The sequence below is a fragment of the Dendrobium catenatum genome, unplaced genomic scaffold (genome assembly GCF_001605985.2).
Source record: "Dendrobium catenatum unplaced genomic scaffold, ASM160598v2 fragScaff_scaffold_231, whole genome shotgun sequence".
Taxonomy (NCBI): Eukaryota; Viridiplantae; Streptophyta; class Magnoliopsida; order Asparagales; family Orchidaceae; genus Dendrobium; species Dendrobium catenatum.
This window is the reverse complement of record NW_021318693.1, coordinates 6,932,498-6,951,803: the sequence shown is the minus strand read 5'-3', so window position 1 is coordinate 6,951,803 and position 19,306 is coordinate 6,932,498. Positions and strand designations below refer to the sequence as shown.

The 19,306-nt window shown below is 34.9% G+C and overlaps 1 protein-coding gene across 1 annotated transcript in view; it reads right to left on the bottom strand.

Annotated features, from left to right (window-relative positions):
• LOC110116762 (RNA-binding protein 1-like) overlaps positions 1-15,278 on the bottom strand; it is a 20,784-nt gene extending 5,506 nt beyond the window's left edge. The window contains exons 1-4 of the mRNA XM_028693154.1: positions 15,118-15,278; positions 3,206-3,321; positions 2,836-3,124; positions 2,663-2,724 (exon numbers count right to left, since the gene is read on the bottom strand). Of these exons, the coding sequence (XP_028548987.1) occupies positions 2,663-2,724; positions 2,836-3,124; positions 3,206-3,321; positions 15,118-15,160 (510 nt within the window). The 5' untranslated portion in view covers positions 15,161-15,278. The remainder of the gene's footprint in view (positions 1-2,662; positions 2,725-2,835; positions 3,125-3,205; positions 3,322-15,117) is intronic.
• Between the last annotated feature and the right edge of the window lie 4,028 nt (positions 15,279-19,306).

Genomic DNA, 19,306 nt, shown 5'->3' with positions numbered 1-19,306 from the left:
GTTGGAATACTTGAGAACTCAAGTATTTCCTATCAAATTGGATCCAGAGCATCGTTTCTTGGGACCTTAGGCGGCTGAAAATTGCTGATTTTTAGCGAGCTTTCGGGGCTCCAGAAGTTGGAAATTGTGTGAGATCTGTGGGAAGAAAGATGGCTGGAAGAAGTGGAAGTCTTGGAAGGCGAGTTCGGACAACTAAAGATAGATCTGGATGGGAAAGTTCTTGAAATTCTCCACCAACAATGACATGTTGGAGGGTATTGGTTCACGGTGATGGAAGAAATGATGAAGAACTACTTAAGAAATTGAAGACTCATCCGGCGGCATCGGAATAAAAGAGACCACCGACGGGCCATGAACGTAGGAGGAAATCCAAACCCGGTCGCGGGAGGAGGAATCCGGAGGTGGAGATCCTTTAGGGGGAAGACGATATGCCTCCTCTAGACGGCTTTCTAGAGAGAGAATGAATCTGGGGTACGATCTGAAGAGGTGCTGATTTTGGGGTTAGAAGGAGGACATTCCAGCGTCGAGGTGCTGAATTTCAGTGTCGAGGTGCGGAATTTGAAGGAAGGAGAGGGAATACGACGAAAGCTGGCAAATTTGTTGCAGAAGTAAGAAAGAATTTCAGCATCGAGGTGCTGAATTTTCAGCGTCAAGGTGCTGATTTTGAAAGGGGAGGGGAATAATGGGAAGGGTTGGGTAATCGTCATCGGGACACTTGGGGAGCACTTCCGCCCTAGGAATGGGAAGATCTTGGAGGATACCGATGGTTACGGAGGAGATCCCAAGGTGAGGAAACTGAAGATTGCCATCTTTAGAGGGCGAGGAATGGTCATGGGCTGGATTCTACAGGAGTGGAACGGTATTTTGCAGGTCAACGAGCTGTGGTTGACGGAGGAGGAGAAACTGACAGCGACAGACTAATGGGTTTGGAAGGGAAGGCATGGCATAGGTACCAGTGGCGGGACATGAAGCAACCTCATTCGAAGCTGGATGGGAGTTCAAAGATTGTCTGCTAGAGCGTTTTCCGAACCAAGAGGGGAAGGAAGACTTTTACGAACAGTTCTTTGGCGCATGACAACAGAAAGGGACAAGGTAGCAGAGTTCGCGGGATCGGTTTAGTACCTAGCTGCAGGTTGGATCGTCTCTTTCTGAGACCGTGCTTGATGGGGACTTCTATGAAGGGGCTCAAATTCAGAAATCAGGCAGCCTGTTAGAGTGATGAGACCCACACGACTGGGGGAGCCATGGAGTTGGCAAAGTTGTCGATCGAGGACCAAGAGCATCTGGATGAGGGGGGCTCGTGGAAGCAGCCCTCGTGGGGATCCTACAGAATACGGACCACTTCATTAAGCTCCAAGGAGGGAGCTGCACCGGCGGGGTACACGAGAAGTACCAAAGGAGGAGGTCCCTCAGGAGTAAGGATCAGGGAGCCTGGGGGAAATTTAAAAAGCTTACTGATCAAAGGAATGCAGAGAGGAAGAGGGCTTAAGCAGATTGTGCTTTAGATGTGATGAGAAGTATCATGCCGGACATAGGTGCAGAGGAACCGGACTCTTCAGGTTCTCTTTATTGCGAATGATGAGGAAGACGAAGAGGAAGGTGGGACGCAGGTCAGAAGTGGGAGGAGGAGGAGAAGCTTTGCCAACCGTGGATGTTGGAAGAAGTCTCTCTGAACTTTGTAGTGGGATTCACTTCGAGTCCACTATAGAAAGTAAAAGGGGTGATTAGCTGACCACAGGTGGGGTTTCTGATAGATAGTGGGCAACCCAGCAATCTTCATTTCCCACTCGGCTTGTTAGTTTGCTTGGTATGGCTTAGTGGATACCGGTGAGGCTATTGGGGTATGATTGGGCACAGGGAAGGTGGAAATGGGGGAGGAGGAGTTTGTAAGAGGAGTGGTGCCTGACGCATTCAGAATACAGGTGAGGAGGATTTTCTGTCGCCAAACCAGTAAAAATACAGCAGCCAACTGCTGTCCACAGCAGCAAAACAGCAGGAATTCAGTGAAAGCGCAGCAGGAAATAGGGAAAAAAGCAGAAAAACACAAGATCTTGCTTGTATTTCACTAGAAAACCAAGAAAACAACAAAGATACAATTTGTTCTTCAATCCGAGAGGAAGAACAACTCTCCAACGATCTCCGGCGAAGCCAAGAGTCCAAGCACACAAACCCTAGATCTCAAATAGAATTCAAATTCAAGATGAGCCCCTCTCCCTCCTAATCCTCCTAATTAACAATAAAGGATTCCTACAAAATACCTAAACAGCCCTTTGCAATCAAAAATTTCCCTCCCACATAATCAAATCATCCCCAAGTGGGGCCCACCTTATCCGCCCCCCTCCTCTTCCTGTTTCCGCCTCCGCCTGGTATAGACCCGGGTTGGACCGGGTCCAACCGGCCCCTCCTAGGCCGGTTCAAGCATAACATTTTATTTGAGTTTTTCTAAGCAAACTAAGCATAGACTTATGCAGATATAAGTTGAATAGACAAGTAAGTACAACTTATGAGAGTAGAGAAAAAAAAAACTCAAACATATCATTTTTCAGATGGTAATGACAAAGCAGGAAGTAGTCGAAGTACCACATCTGTACTAAAGCATTGTATACTGATGATCAAATATTACTTGACGGTCGTAGAGCAACATGATTTATCTTGTACTTACATGTCTAGGCTCCTTGTGAATAACTCTAATTTCCTTGAAGCCAATAAAAGGTCGGAACAAATCTTTGAAAAAGATAAGGAATTAACTAATACATAATTCCCAGTAACATTGAAGTGACGTAGATTTAACAGTGTCAAAGGAAGAAAAAAAAAAAAGATGACAAGCAAGGATACGAGCTACTTCTCTTCTCGTGCAGTCTCTGGGCAAACCATCAATAAATAGGACATTAGATTCATCCACCAAGAGGCCATCAGATTTTCTAAATGGTTCAGACCGCTCAATATCTGTGAGACCAGGCTTGATTCCTAACGCAGCATCCCTTCTAAGTAAAGCTGGATCATCTAATGGATCATATCCTCTTGCAATAGCCCCAGCAGGCAATCCAACGTACCCGGGCACACCTTTACTGACAACTCCTGCATGACCATCTAAAGTGTAACCTGCAAGTCTTGGTTGCAGTAGCTGGGCATGGCCAGTACAAGCGTTAGTATCTGTAGTTTTATTGAATAAATAGGTTTTAGCTGTGGCTGAGTAAACTCATACATCATTTCGAAGAAATTCGGAAGAAGTTGTTCGAGAATTTTCAGCACCCCATAAGCTGCGAGATGCTAATGCAGAACCCTCGCGAGGTAAATAACCAGGAACAGAAGATCCAGGGTCTTTTAAGAAGAAAGTAAATCATCAGTCAGTCAAGCGAAGAAACCAAACCCTGGCACATCACAATTTGACTTTTAGGATATTTTTGGGAAATTTTTTTCACTGCTTTGCTTTTCAAATAACTTTCACACTACTATTAGGCTACTGTTTTCTTACTGCTTATAAAAAAATTTTATGATGTGCAGATGGTTTTTATAATCAAAATTACTAGCGAGGTAGTTTTATGAGAGTTATTATCCAAAATTTTTAAGAACAAATATTTATAATATGCACAACAACTTTCAAAAAAATTATTTTATCCACAACATCTCTACAATTATCTTTACAAAAAATTATAGTCACCCAAAATGGATTGTAAACATCTGCTATGGGCAAAGAAACTTTTTTAAAAGTTGTTGTTTGAATTATAAATATTTTATTTTGTAAAATTAGACAACAACTTTCTTCCAGCTATTAGACTCTAACAGAATTAATTTTGAGAAAAAATAACTTCCCACCACAAAAATATCTGAAAAGAGGTAAGAAATCTGTATCTAAATGGCTATGCAACAACGATATAAAAAGAAAAGAAATAAAAAGGCTGACTCAAATAAACCCTTAGTCTAGGTAAATAGGATGAATTTTCATATACGTAGAATAGTAGAAATGAGGAAAATTCTGATAGAACAGTCAATGTTGGGTCAGTCCCTCTTGGACCGACCAAATGTTACAGGTAAAGTGGAACAACAAGTAAAGTGGAAGTGAGCCAGAACAGGCAGCCACTTAAAAGAAATCCTGCCTCTTGGGGTGGAGCCCGGGAGGATTTTCGAATGAGGAGGGGGCAGTTAGGAGGGAAAAGGAAAAGGGGGAGGGTTGTTTTGGCATTAACTATATTTTGTATGTTTTAATTATGTTTTTTGTGCTAGGGTCCAGTTTTTATGTGTTGAATTTGCTGAAATTAGAAGTTCTTAGGTTGAAAGGGTTCTAGCTGGCGGCTAAGGATTTGAGAGACCTGGATCTTCCTCTCCAATTGAAGATCTATTGTATCTTGTTTGTTTCCTTCCATATATCATCAATTTAAAAAGTTCACTTTCATTATTCCTCATAGTTCTTCTTGTTGTTTGCTTTTTTGGGATTGTTGAAATTAAAATTCAGCCAAGGGTTCATTTGTCCTTACATACACTTCCTATCAAATTCCAAACGGGTTAGACAAATGTCAGTGCATGAACAGCAAAGAAAAGTTAATCAGTCTCAAATCTTATGACAGTAAATGCAAGCAACATTTAATGAAAACTAAAAACGAGAATGTGCGTGTATATATATAATTCTCATTTAACAGATTTAAAAATAAAATGGGTTTAGTGTCAACAAGCAGCACAGGCAATCCAATAATTTATTCAAAAACATAATATGTCTTGTAGTCATTCACATGGAAAAGTTATAACAAACATTAATAGCTTATTCTCTTTTGATGGATTTAAGAAAAGCAATCAAGAATCCAAACTTCTTTAGCCAAGCAAAATTTATAAGGAAAACATAATGATCAGAGCCTATATTGTACATGAATACTGATAAGAGAAGTAATGATTTTCTCTGAGTTATTTCATTCATCCAAGCCAATGTGATTTTTCTAGCAGTAGAGGTAAAGAAAGTAGAGGTAAAGAAGGTCGTGTAAAACTAGGAAAGTCATAAATAAAATACAACCAAACATGTTTTCTACACTTCACCTCCTGGTAGAGAATAGGTATTTATCACTCCCAACATATCAACAAGCGGTTCAAAGCATGATCCAAAAAGCCCTTTCGTCAGAATGTTTGTCCCTTGTTGTGTTGTAACAACAGAAGTCATATAGATGCCCCCTTCCTCAATCTCTTGATAAAGACCACATTCTCTTCAGCATGTTTTGCTTGATCACGACAGATAAAATTGTATGCAAATTTAATTGCTACTTCGATGCCACGTAACTTCATTGGATACATATTTTGAGCTTTTAGTTATTCCAGTATCCTTTTCTATCAAATTAACTCACAAGTTCCTTGACCAAGTGCTCTAAACTCCTATAAAACTACAGACAACAAATTGCTTCTTGCTTCCCTGAGTGACAAGAATTACAAATCCTATATAGTATAGTAACCCAATGTGACTATCCTATCATCATTAAGTACTACCTAATCAACATAAATGAATGCCTCAATACTCTTTGTTCATTCTTCCTCAAGCAAAAACTTTTGAAAATAGTAGATTTTATATATCTCGATATCCTATAAACAGCTTTCAAATGCTCTTTAGATGGATGATGCATGTATTAGCATACTACACTGACAACAAAAGCAATACAAAATTTTTTTTGAGATAATTATACCAATTTATCAACCAACCTCTGGTATCTCCACATTTCTACTGAAGTAACTTCTTCCATTCTCCTAAAGTTGAGAGTTGTTTGGGTACAAACAAGATTTAACTCAAGTAAGATTTGGTAAATCCTGTAAATCCGATTGTTGTAAATCTTAAAAATCATACCCCTTTCACTCCTACCCAAATTCTTGAAACCCTCCACAACAAATAAGGAAATCACAATGGGAGTTGGCTAAGGGAAGGCATCAACGAAATCAATGACGTGTGAAGGACTGTAATCTTAGAAAAATACGCTGCAGATTTAAGTTAAATATGAAAATATCCTGCATTTAGTTAATCAGTGATTTACAATAAATCAGGAGGAAATGAGATTTAATATTCTGTAGATTTAGGTCCTTCATTTTCAATGTATGGTAAGATTTGCATAAATCTTGCTTAAATCCTGCATAAAACTTGCTACAAAACAACCCCTTAATGCTTACTCAATAGGTGTTTTAACAAGCAAGCTTGTCTCTATCAATAGATCCAATGTGTATTTCTATTATGACTTACGAGACAAGCATACCCTTCTTACTTCTAGCTATTTCAATCACAAGGGAAAACTTAAATTATCCCATATCCTTGATTTCAAATTCACATATAAATATTTTTTAATCTATCTATTATATGTCATAATTAGATTGGTAATGTAATAATTAGATTCATCTCCTTCAAATTTATTGCCATTTTCTTGTGGGATTACCATCGAATTCAACTCTTAGTTATGCTTATTATGCATAACCGCCTGTACTTGTAGAGTTTTTTTTTTTTTTTTTTTCCTTTCTTTCTTTAGAATAAACTTGCAACTATTTTCTTTATTTGTGTAATCCTAACCTCAGTTCGTATCTTTTTTTTAGTTCATGGAGCGTGTCTAGACAAGGATCTAGGGGGAGTGGTCCAAAGATGGAGGATTTAGGATGAGGCAAAAAGAGAGAAACATATAAGAGATAGAAGAACTATAATGTCTCCCTTTACATGGAGTCTCCCATGAAGGATTCGGGGATCTATAATGGTCAATGTTCTAAGAATATGACATCAAAGAGAGTAGCCAAAAAAGATGTATTTTCTTGCTTTGAGATTCAATTTTCCCTTATCTAGATTAATATTATGTAGCCAATATAAGCAACGAAAGACTTGTAATGATAGATAAGAGAACAAGCATGTTTGTGTATAGATCTAGAGTAACAAAATTAAAGAGTTTTAATTTTGAGTATATAAGAAGCCTCCCGATCAGACAAAAATCAATTAAAATTGTCTCCCCCTAAAAGAGTTGTGAAATAAATGTAACAAGCATATGTACTCTAAGAGTGGTGATTTTTTTCGTTCAAGGACCTTAATTTGCAAGAGCACCTGCACACAAATTTTAATGAACTCTATCATCATTTTAAAGAACAATTCCAGGAATTGTCTTCGACTATTCTTAACCATTATCACTACAAATGATTTTTATAGGGGCTTTAAATTAGGATTTGGATAAGTTTGTGAAAATATTAGAATATCAATATAATATCAAAATTTTATTTAAAAAATAAAATATGTAAGTTCTTATATAATCATCAATAAATCTTATAAACCAATGAGTTCCAAGAATGTTTGGTACATTTGAGAGGCCTAGGCATCACTATAAATAAAAGAAAATGGGTGAGAAAGATTATATAGAACACATGGAAATGAAGCACAAGTATATTTGACAAAAATATAATTTTCACAAGAAAAAGAATTGACACCTTTAATCATAAGATCATAAGCAAACTTCTGATATAATAAAAAATAAGATTTCATTGTCATTCATGCCATAATAAGATATCCTGGGAATAGTCACAGCGTTGTCATCCAAAGCTTGAGATCGTTTAATATCATTAAAATAGTATATGGTATTACACATTATATCACTACCAATCATCATCCTTGATGATGAATCATAAAATTCATGAGAAGAAGAAGATAATTCAATATAAATCATATATTTGGTAAATTGACTAATAGAAATAAGATTGGACTGAAATTTGCGACAGCAAGATGATAGAGAGAATCAAATTGGCCATCCAAATGTACCAACAACAACAACATCAAGCCTTTATCCTACTACGTGAGGTCGGCTACATAAATCTTTTTTCTCCATTGTGTCTTATTAAGAGTCAAATTCTCATTTAAATCTAATAAAAAATGTCATTTTTATATTTTCTAACCATGTCTTTTTATGTCTACCTCTACCTCTCTTAACATAGGTCAAATATAATACATTTACTCTCCTAATTGGGTCATTAGAAGGTCAATGTTTTATTTGACCAAACCATCTAAGGCGACTCTCTAATCTTATATGCCACTGGAGCTACTCCAATCTTTTAACATATAAGCTTTTTTCCATTCTATCTCTAAGAGTAAAGTCACTCATCCACCTGAGCATCCTCATCTCTGCAACTCTTAATTGCATGCTTCTCTCTTAATGGCCAACATTCTATGCATATAAAGCATTGCAGGTCTCACCACCATCTTATAGAATTTTCCCTTAAGTTTGAGGGATACTTTTCTATCATACAAAAGGACTGATGCATTCCTCCACTTCAACCATCCAACTTAAATTCTACTAATAAGATACTCATCTATTTCACCATCACTCTGGACAATAAACAAGAGACATCTAAAACATGTACACTTATTAATGACCTGATCGTCCAAAGTCAGAATTCCCCCATTAGATTTATTACTGCTAAAATTACACTCCATGTATTTAGTTTAGATCTACTCAAACGAAAACCTTTAGAGTCTAAGGTTGACCTCCATAATTCAAGTTTATCTTCAACTCCCTCTCCAATCTTACCAACAAGAAGAATATCATCAGCAAAAATCATACAGCATGGCAAATCCTCCTTCAAATGTCTAGTAAGAACATCCATGACTAAAGCAAAAAGATATGGGCTTAAAGCAAATGTCTAGTAAGGTCATCACTTATTAATTACAAAGATCTTTGTATTATTAGGGCAAGATGTAAAAGGGATAAATCTCATATATTTCCCAAAAAATATGGTCAGAGATCCCTGAATTCATAAGCCACTTTCTTAAATTTAGCACTTAAAGCAGAGAAGTAATTGTTTTTTGAGCTACAAAACAATTAAAACAGGATACAAATTAACTGATGCAACAATTAACATCTTAGCGTGGTTCAGGAAGGCTTCTAAATGTTTAAGTTGTTCCTTAGTGAAGGGGGGAACACTCAACTTGTCTTCCTAGGCAAAAGCCTAAAATCCAACGCAAGCTATCCCTTGTTTCTTTGGCATCCAATTTGCTAGTTTTACATTATTTTCCAACATGTTTCTTCAATTTGATAACATTTTTTATAGTGATTATACCAAGCTCAATCAATTCCTGATTGTTGCTTGAATAAACTAATCTAGAGTTTGGTTTCTTAAACAAAGTGGTAGAATTTTGGGTTTGGACATTCAAGGTTCTCTTTTGGATTTCTGAGCATCACCCCGTTTCCAAACTTCCTTGATACGTCTTGAACCACAAAAATCAGCGAACAACAGTAAATTTCAGCAAAAATAACATAATTTATTGCTAGGAAATCAAATAACAAGAAGCAAGATACAATTGATCCTCTTTCGAGAGGAGGATATTCTCTCCCAAACCCTAGACGCTGCTAGGAACCCTCACTAGGGGTGTCAAAATTTGGTCATGGGTCGGGTTCGGTCTGTTTCGGGTAGAACCCGGAATTGACCCGGGTCCAAATGGGTCAACCCGAACCCGACCCTTCGGGTTGATGGGTTGACCCGACCCGACTCGCTAAATCAAATTTGGGGACAAATAGATGGTCGACAGCTGTCGATGACGGAACTAGACATCGTGGGAGACGCAGCTCAAGTTATTGTCGGTTCAACCCAACGGTTTTCAAATAAGCATGAAGGAGAAGACGAAGACCTCTTTCGGTGATAGAATCAGCCAGAGCACCGTGCTTCAACTCTTCGGCACCGAGATAATCCAAGTAAGACCTTTTTCTGCTCTTGTTCCACTTTCATCTTCCCATGTTCAATCCATGAGTCCAAACTTGAAATCGTTATGATGAAATCAATCTTGGGATGTTTGTTCCAATTTTGAAGGAAAAAACATGGCGAAAACGAGCAAGGAAGCTATTTTAACGGATTGGTTTAAGAAAACGAATTTGAAAGCAACGAAAGTAGTATAAAATGCAGAATTCATGGTTGACTCCAGCTTAGGCATGCCAGGACTATCACTATTCTCAATAGACATAACAAAGAGTTCTTCTTGGAAAGCATTGTTGTTGAAGGTTTTTCCATACCATAAGAATTAAATTTTCAGTGTAACAACGGTTGTAGGTCAAATAAATGTCGTGGGAGTTGCAGTCTGACACAATTAGCGGGTCACTGACTCATGCGACAAACGCCGATGAGAACTGTCCCGTGCTATGTTCTCGGGTTAACCCGGGTCGGTTTCGGGTTTCCAGGTCAACCCAAACCCGACCCGGCTTTACAAACGGGCCGAAAATCCTAACCTGACCCGTTTCTCAAACGGGTTGATCCTAGCCCAGAATTTTCGGGTCGGGTTCGGGCCAAATTTTTTGGTCGAGTCAAGTATTGACACATCTATCCCTCACAAAAGAAAACTAAAGCACTCAAGACAAAACTCTGCATAAGAATAAAATAAACCCTACTATGGACTTAAATAGGCTTGCTACCTCCCTCCTAAATCAACCCCTTTCCTAATATATCTCCCTTATTAATTTGAAAATAATTCAATTAGGAAAGGATTTCCTAATTCAGCCCCCTTCCAAATATATCTTCCACCTTAATTTGAAAATAATTCAATTAGGAAAGTTTTTCCTGATTGATTTCCTCCTAATATAATGTATTAATTCCCTGCTGGGCCCCACCCCCTTAACCTCCTTTATTTCCTTGTCCAGCCCAGCCATATCATTCCTCCCATTGAATCTCAATGAAAATTTAGAATAGGTTGAGAAAAGGATTCATTCTAAGTAAACAACCTCTTACTCATCTCAAATGAATACTTCAATACTCTTACAAAATGGATTTCATAAAACGTATTACCTTGGAATGTATTCCTAAGGACAATTTGAATATCAAAACATTGAGTCCAGTTCTTGATATTGGAATACATTTCCTTACCATGTCCAAAATCACATTTATTTATAGCTTTGTATGTGAATCGCACCTAAATGATTTTATGCTCCATTGAATTTACAAATCATGCATTCACCACGGAATTTGTAGTCTTCCATGTTGTATAGCCAACTCTCCCATCCTTTAGTTATCTTGTTTCCCTAGTAAGATAGTTGATTCTTCCACTGCCTCAGATCACCAGCACATCGATTATAACCACTCTCTAAAGTTGTTTTCGCTGAGTGACGATGGATTATTTGAAGCAAATGATGACCACCTATAGTTGGCAGCATCAAGTGAGTAGATGGTTGGCACAAATAAGAAGAAATTTTAGAAAAATACATCCTTATTGTAGTGGTCAAGGATGTTTTGTCCGTGAAGAAAGGACAAGATCAAAGGCTAGCTTTAAAACCTTGAAAACAATAAATAAGTAATGATTTTCTCTAAAATATTTCATTCATTCAATCCCTTTAGAATTTATACAATGAAAGAGGAACAGAAGAAAGCCTAAACTTAGTAAATTCATAAACAAAATACAATCATACAAAGAAAGAAGAAGAAGAAGAATAAACATGAGAAAGATCCACATTATTCAATACAAAATAGGGAAGAAATTCCCATGTTCATATTTTCCACTTAATATGTGAAAGTATCGAAAAAGGTTGCTAAATAAAGATTCTTGCAAAAAATCCTGCCATCATTAGTACATACATAGCCAAATAAGCTTAACCTCAAAGTCTTCAAACAATGAAAGCCTCCTTTTTTTTAAGCTTCAAGCATGCATAAGCATAAAGATTAATATTAGACTCAATTCAGCATTCAAGGGTCAAATCCCAAGCAAATGAGCTCGTGATGCCACGAACCAAAAGAAGATATTAAATCAACTGAACCTCAATAATCTTCCTGCCTAGGGTAGCCTAGTATGCCCAACAAGTTGCAGAATTTATTAAGGCGGAAAGAGTAACATAAGAATAAATTATCAAACCACCAACAATCTTTGCATATATTTCAAATAAGATTACGAACATAAACATACACACTAGAAATAATGAGTAAGTATGTTGAACTTCTCTGAATCTTTCAATCTTACATATTTATAAATATAACTTTCAGGACCAAACAAATAAACCTTCATATATCTTGTGTGTCAACTAGCTTAGTTGTTAAAGATATTGAAAGTTGTTGCCAAGGTCAGAGAATTGAATCCCACCTGTATTATATTTGTGGTTTTGCACTCAAACTTTCCAAAAATATGTTGGACTTTGAAACTTGGATAAAGCAATAAAGTGTTGCTCCTAAATCCATTCAGAATAAAAAACAAAATGATAACAGTAACAAATATGGACTTCGATGAACATTCAAGGTCCAACATATACATGCATACTGTACAGCTACAGAGTAAAACATAAAATGGTGTTCCGTTCATATAAATTGGTTCTCAACCTTGCGCATCATTCTACATTAATAGCTCATTTGATTTTTTGAAAAAAGAAAACATACATTAAGAAATAATTATTTGTTATCATCCATTTTGAGTGCAAAAATAAAATCACCAATTTTTAGAGATTTTGAAGGTACTTGCATAGTTGAGAAAAAAAATAGTGACTTCTACGACAATACCCCGGGCAAACAAATAACAAAATCTTGTAAATCCATAATTTTCAAAACATATATTCTAACATTAAGAAACAAATGGGCCCAAAATAAAAATGATAAAAAATGAGATCTCTCTTCATCCCAATAGTTCCAAATCATATTGATCCTGACACATGCTAGTTGATCCGCAAATTATGATCTGCTATCCATTCTCATCCAGAGACATGTTGATCACATGGGTTTATTTAAATTTAAATTACTTGATTAGTGGGAGTTTCAATAATTATGTATGACATGCTTTGCGCCATGATTTTATTAAGCCACTTTTATGAATGTTACATACTTGTATTTAATAAATATCCTTTAGTCAAAAATATCAAATTGACCATATGTTTCTTGTGTATATAAAATTTCTTACTTATATTATTGAGACTTGCTAATGGTGTCCTAATAAGCAATAACATATTAAAATGAGTGTGTGATGAAAATTGTAAAAACAAACGAGATTGATTTCCAATGGATTAACAGCTATTTTGTACATTGTCATAAGGAGAATCTTTGTAAAAAGTGGAAGAGGAGGAGGATGAAGTAGGATTTGGTCACAAGTCAAAACTATGGCTTGACAAATTAATAGCCTTCGAAATATAGTACAAATCAAATATAATCCTATACAAGACTAAATATAATCCTAAATTACTTCAAAATTAAACCTAGGATTATCAAAATGGATAACGTCAACCTAATAAAAGAAATATAGTTTGATTTAATGAATTAATTCGGTCCAATCTAGACTTTAGTCTAGTGCTAATTCTCTTGGGTCCTTGTTTTGCAACAGTATGTCTCATGCTTTACACCATATTGAGGACTTTTTGTAGATGTACCAGCTTATTATTGAATTTTTTGTCTTATTTGCTTGTTGGAAATGCAACATCACGGCACATTGTTATATACATTTTATAAAAGCCTTGTTGTTAAGGCATGATGCGTATGAGAGAATAGGACCAATAATTAAAAGAGCACGTTTGATAACATTTCCATTATAATTTTTTGATACACTACCACTTATTATTCATATTAATTAGCTTTGTTTTACCACGTTTGTAGGCATCAATGAGTCTAGTGTCAACAAAGGGCACAATGATTGCCATGATTCAATGTTCAAGGAATTTTATAGAACCAAATTATGTTTAGAGCTGTTATATACATGGACCAATTCATTTGACATTGCTGCCACATTATGAAAACCAGAAGTATTTTAATTAGTTAAATTACTAATCAGTGTTAAATATTTTTCATTTTCTAGGATGTCATTAAATATTATTTTAAATTTAGGGAGGTTTATACGCATACCACTAAATTTTTCCTTATTTACAAAACTAACAACCAAGCTTTTAAAATGAACTATTGAACCTATGTATGTTCCAATAATACAAACAAATCATTAAGAATTTAACAATTTATTGTGAATGAAAGTTGGTAGTTTTCTTAGGATCTTTAAGATTTGGTTGATATTATTGTAAATGGAAGCAATTTTGTGATTTGTCTATAAATATACCATATTTTTTGTCACATACAATTCTCCAATCCTTTAAAACAATAAGTAGAATAAGGTTTCATAGTGTAATTATTAATTAAAGTCTATTGATGTGATCTTATTATGGGAATTTAACACCTCACTAAAGCAAAAGTGGTATGTAGTCCAATGGAGACCCCGATACATATAAAAGCTGTGATGGAAGGCTCTATCACATATATAAATAAAATACAGCTAGATCACTTCTCCCATCTTTAAAAGTGCATTTCATAACCATCAAAGCTTCCAAGAAATATTCAAAAAGGAGGAATACTAATCATTTCCATTCCTACAAAATGCATGGATCACTCAGATAAACAATATAGCTTTATAATTTTATAGATCGGGTGCTGTCCTCCAATATTATAAATATGACTTGCAAGATCAAACAAGAACAACTAAAATAATTCGGGTAAACATATAAAGATGGCTTCTAAATCCACTCAAAAACACAAAAACAAATGATAGCAGTAACAAACATTGACATGAATGAACATTGACAGTCCTGCATTTAAGTGCATATTGTAAAACTGCTGCATGAAGCATGTAATATAGTGTTAGTTCGTATAAAGTGGTTCTCATCCCTGCGCATCGTTCTAAATTAATGCCTCATTTGGTTGCTTCTAGGTAGAGAACATGTTAAAAAATAATGTTTTCATTTTGACTAAATTGAGTGCAAAAATAAAGTCATAATTTTTATGTATTTTGAAGGTTTGCGCAGAGTATAAAATTAGTAGACTTCTAAGGACAACCGACCAAATAACAGAATCTTGAACACTCGCTCTTTTTCCAGAAATGTTTTCAAAGTTAAAGCAGCCAAATGGCACGAAATCTCCCATCAATTCGGATTCCTTGCACGAAAGAATCATTGAGCAATCGGAGAGAATCAAGGAAAACCATTTGAAGTCATGGGCACTTCGCAGATAAGGTCTCTCAAAGGAAACATCAACAGAAAACGCAAGCCGGAACACTAAGATGGTCGGATGTTGGAGGCAGGAGAGAGCTCCTGTTCGCAGTAGCATTTGAAGGAATCGAAAAAAGGCAGCAAGAAGACTGAGGAGGCGAAAAAGAAAAAGAAGAAAAGAATGAGATGAAAGACTATAACGCTGCGCGAAGCATACCTCTCTCCAGCGAAGCGTATCGATAGTATGGATCGCCGGCCATGTTGTTTTTTGGTCTCTCGCAGCGCGGTCGGGGGACGAAACAGATGCCGGGGAGCTCAGCGAGATGGCCTCGGTAGACCTACTTAATGAGCCGGACCGACCCGGTCTGAATTTGAGCCGGTCCTCACTCTACTCTTAATTCTTAACTCTTGATTGTTCAATGCACTTTGCATTTCCAAAGGTTGAAGATGATTTATGTGTGAAGTGTGATTTTAAATTTTATTTTGCGACATAAACTATTAAAAATTTTATGGTCTCTGCATTTTTCATCTTATGAGCGGCTCTCTTACTATTTTCTGAAGCAATTTTTTAGTACAAAATTTTTTACTTCAAAAAATTTATGTACTAAAATACTGCTTTAAAAACATTAAGAAATTTATCCCAAATGAAACTTTAAAGTAATTATCTGTAATTAAATAAAGTTTGTTTGATTAGATTTGAATATAGGTTCCTCACATAAAGAAATTGCTTAAAACAAAGCATAAAACATCAAAAAAAGATACCCTAATTATAAATCTTAGCATTTTAAGCATTATGAAATTTGATAATAATATATGAATCCAACATTAGTGATTGTTTTATGTGAGCTTCAAAAGTTATTAAGGGGATCATAAATTGATGCTACAATAGCATTATGATTCTTTTTAGGGAATATTTGATTGTATAATTAAAAAGTGATATGTTGGCTCACATAAAGGATGTTATTTGTAGGCATCTTTAGTAACTAATATATAGTACACAAGGGAGGAACCAAGTATTGCCGGGAGGAAATTGCCCACCACCCTCTCCCCTAAAAAAAGATTAAAAAAATAATAATAACAAGGTTATATGGTAATTTGCCCCCTATGCATCTTTTTTTTTGTCCCCTTTGCCCTGCACGACCAATTTTCACATGAGAAAGGACAAGCAACGTGTGTGACTATAGCTTTCCTTACCCACATTTGCCTGTCATGGAAGTCATTTTCAACCTTCAAGGGAATTGAAAATGCCGCTACTAGCCACCGGATTAAGAGCCTTATGAGGGCTGGATCGTCATTTTCTACCTTCATTCCCTTCCAAAATATTGAATTAATTTGCAGCACGTTGAGTAGAGAGAATTTCTTTTGGCAAAAAGGGATCGATGGGCTTGTGATTCTCATTCAATGAGAAGAGGGACAGAGCCAGTGCTATGAGGTTTTTTTCTTCTTCTTCTTCTTCTTCTTCTAGCTTCCTGCATGCGAAAGAGAGCATAATTATTATTCCTCATAAGACCAAGTGAGGGATAGCATCCTCGGCACATCTAATTCGTCCCTCGCACTAAAAAGCCGCCAGCATCACTTCAGATTCTCCTGGTGTATTAAAAATTTTCTTTATATCTCCTAACAATAGTAAATGCCTATATTAAGTGTCGAATTATGACTGGTGTACTACTCATGATAAATAAGATAATTGGAGGAGTACATTGGTTACACTATTTGATTATAAAGGGGAATATTGAGAATAAAATTTGATTATTACCATTATCATTATTGTTGTAATAGAAAACTATATCAGTCGTCAATCCCTTTGATCAGATAGAGTTTGTAATAACCCTTATTTTGAAATACTTTTTTCTAGAGTCAATATAACTTCAAATCATAAATCATCTTCGTCATAGTGTTGTTATTATAATATTTTACTTGCACAAACTTTTTTATAACTTTTGGGCTCCAATGAAAATCCTTAAGAAATTACCACATATCAGTGCAAGTGAGGATTTTAAGATATTTAGGTGTCAGATTTGCAAACCGATTTCACCAATATTTTTTTAATAAAATGATTTATTTTATAGATATTTTTTATAATTTTTTAAGTCCTAAACTAATTTATTTGAATTTTATACAAAAAAAATTTATTAACACTGATACTAAACACCATGATAACTAGGACTTCTTACTTATTTAGTGTAACTACTGAAATGCATGTTCTTGAGACATTTTTCTTATTAGTTTATGGATTTATTATTACTACACAAATTTATTGTTATTACATTATTCTACTGCTCCTGCCACTAAATTATTATTGTTACTAATTTAGATATTAATATTCTTTTATAATATTTATTCATTATACTAATATTAAGCATGTGATATAAAATACCTGAATAGTATGTATACACTCTTTCTATGATTTTACTGCATTAACATAATTTTGACAGTCTTTACTAATATTTTGATTTGATGCTTTATATGATTTTTATACTGATTGATTATGGATATGACGATTGTTTTATAGATTTGACAATCGTACTAGTTTATTGTTTTATTATCTTTCGTACAGTAGTATTTTACTGTTTATAGATTCTACCACCACTACATGTAAATTTTACTTTTATTCACTAATTCAATAATCATATGAATATAACTACTATGATATGATTGTTGACATGCATATTGTTCCTTTGTCGAGCTTTGAATTTGTTGTAGATTTTGATGACTTGTTAGGCTTTCTAAAACTCATTATATGTGATCAAATGATTTCAGCTTAGGTCAGGGGAGTAGGAGTGTGAGACTGGTCAGAATTCTTTAGGTTATGTTTCTTTTTATTTTTCTTTTGTACTCATGATAGAATAGTTATGATATGATTATATAGATCATGAGTATTATATATGAATTTTGATAATGAATATAGATGTGTACATTGATATTTTGAATTATAAAATTTATTTTTTTATTTATTACTGATATATGATATTAGATAGCTTTGGTTATTATTTATTAAAAGATAAATAAATATTTTTTTTTTCAAATTGAGACAATGATATCAAATCAGGGTAATTTTTTATCCCTACATATAACATAAAAAATACCAAATAAGATAATAAGCACGCTGAAAATTAATTAAAAAGACATTTGGATCACATTGATATAGCTTTCAGGAGGTCAAAACCCTCGATAAAGCACCCAAGTGACCAATTTTCTTATAATAGTACTTGAAAGTTAAAAACACCTCAAAAAAAAAATAGTATTATCTTCTGATGTAATGATCCCCATTAGAATGCAAAGTCCTTATATTACTTCAAGGTAGTCGTAATAAATCATAATGCATCTCCAATAGAGCCCTAAAGTGCAATGATGCATTGTGATGGTTCCAATGTATTTCAATCTACATATTGGCATGAACCATACAATTTGCATCATTAAAAATCAAAAGCACACAACATCTCCAAGATGGCTAAAGATTTGATATGGCCTCAAAGTAGTACGTGGAAGGTCAAAAGATGCTCAATAAAATTTATAGGACTCGATAATACTTCACAATGTTGAAAATACTTCTAATTCTCTATTGGAATGAAGAAGCTTAGGATTTCTTCATTGTGATTCCATTATAAACCTTATGACTCCATATTAATATTTTGTTTTACTTCATAGTAGAGTTAACACTTTAAAATCCCTAACAAAACATGAAGGATTTGAATCACCATATAATGATCCCAACAAAAGATGCAACAATAATCATAAAATTACATAACACCTCATTATGACACAACATAAAGCTCTAGTAAAATATAAAGACTTGGATTTTCTTGAAGTAGCAAAAGGGACCACGATTTGCTCTCAATAAGTCTGCCAAACATGAAATGCATGTCTTGGTCTACCACTAGTCAAAATTAAATAAAGTAAATGATTCTCAAGCTTGTTAATCATACAAGAAGCATTGGACAAGAGAAATAAACTCTGCCTTAACTTATTAATCCAACATATTAAATTGATACTTCCCAAACAAAATCAAATATTTCCAACCAGCAAATTCGCTAGGCTTTAGGACTATAAAAGCTCAATATTAGCTCCTCTTCTTCAAGTCACCAAGCAAGAAGTACTGAACAAAATGGTTCTACACATTTTTTATTCAATAAGTCAAAAGATGGTCAAATTAAACTCATTATTAATAAGTTTAATAAGAATGAGGCACAGAACAGAAGATTGAATCGTCTACTCCTTAGCTTAACTAGGATGTTAGCACTTTCAAATATAAGTCCACCAAGTAAGAAGCATTAATATATAAGAATTCTACTAAACTTTGATTCAATAAGTGTATAAACAATTTGAATCAAGACCATCATCAATAGGTCCACTAAATAAGAAGAGCTACTTGGATGATTCAATAGCAAATGGCCTAATGTTGAACA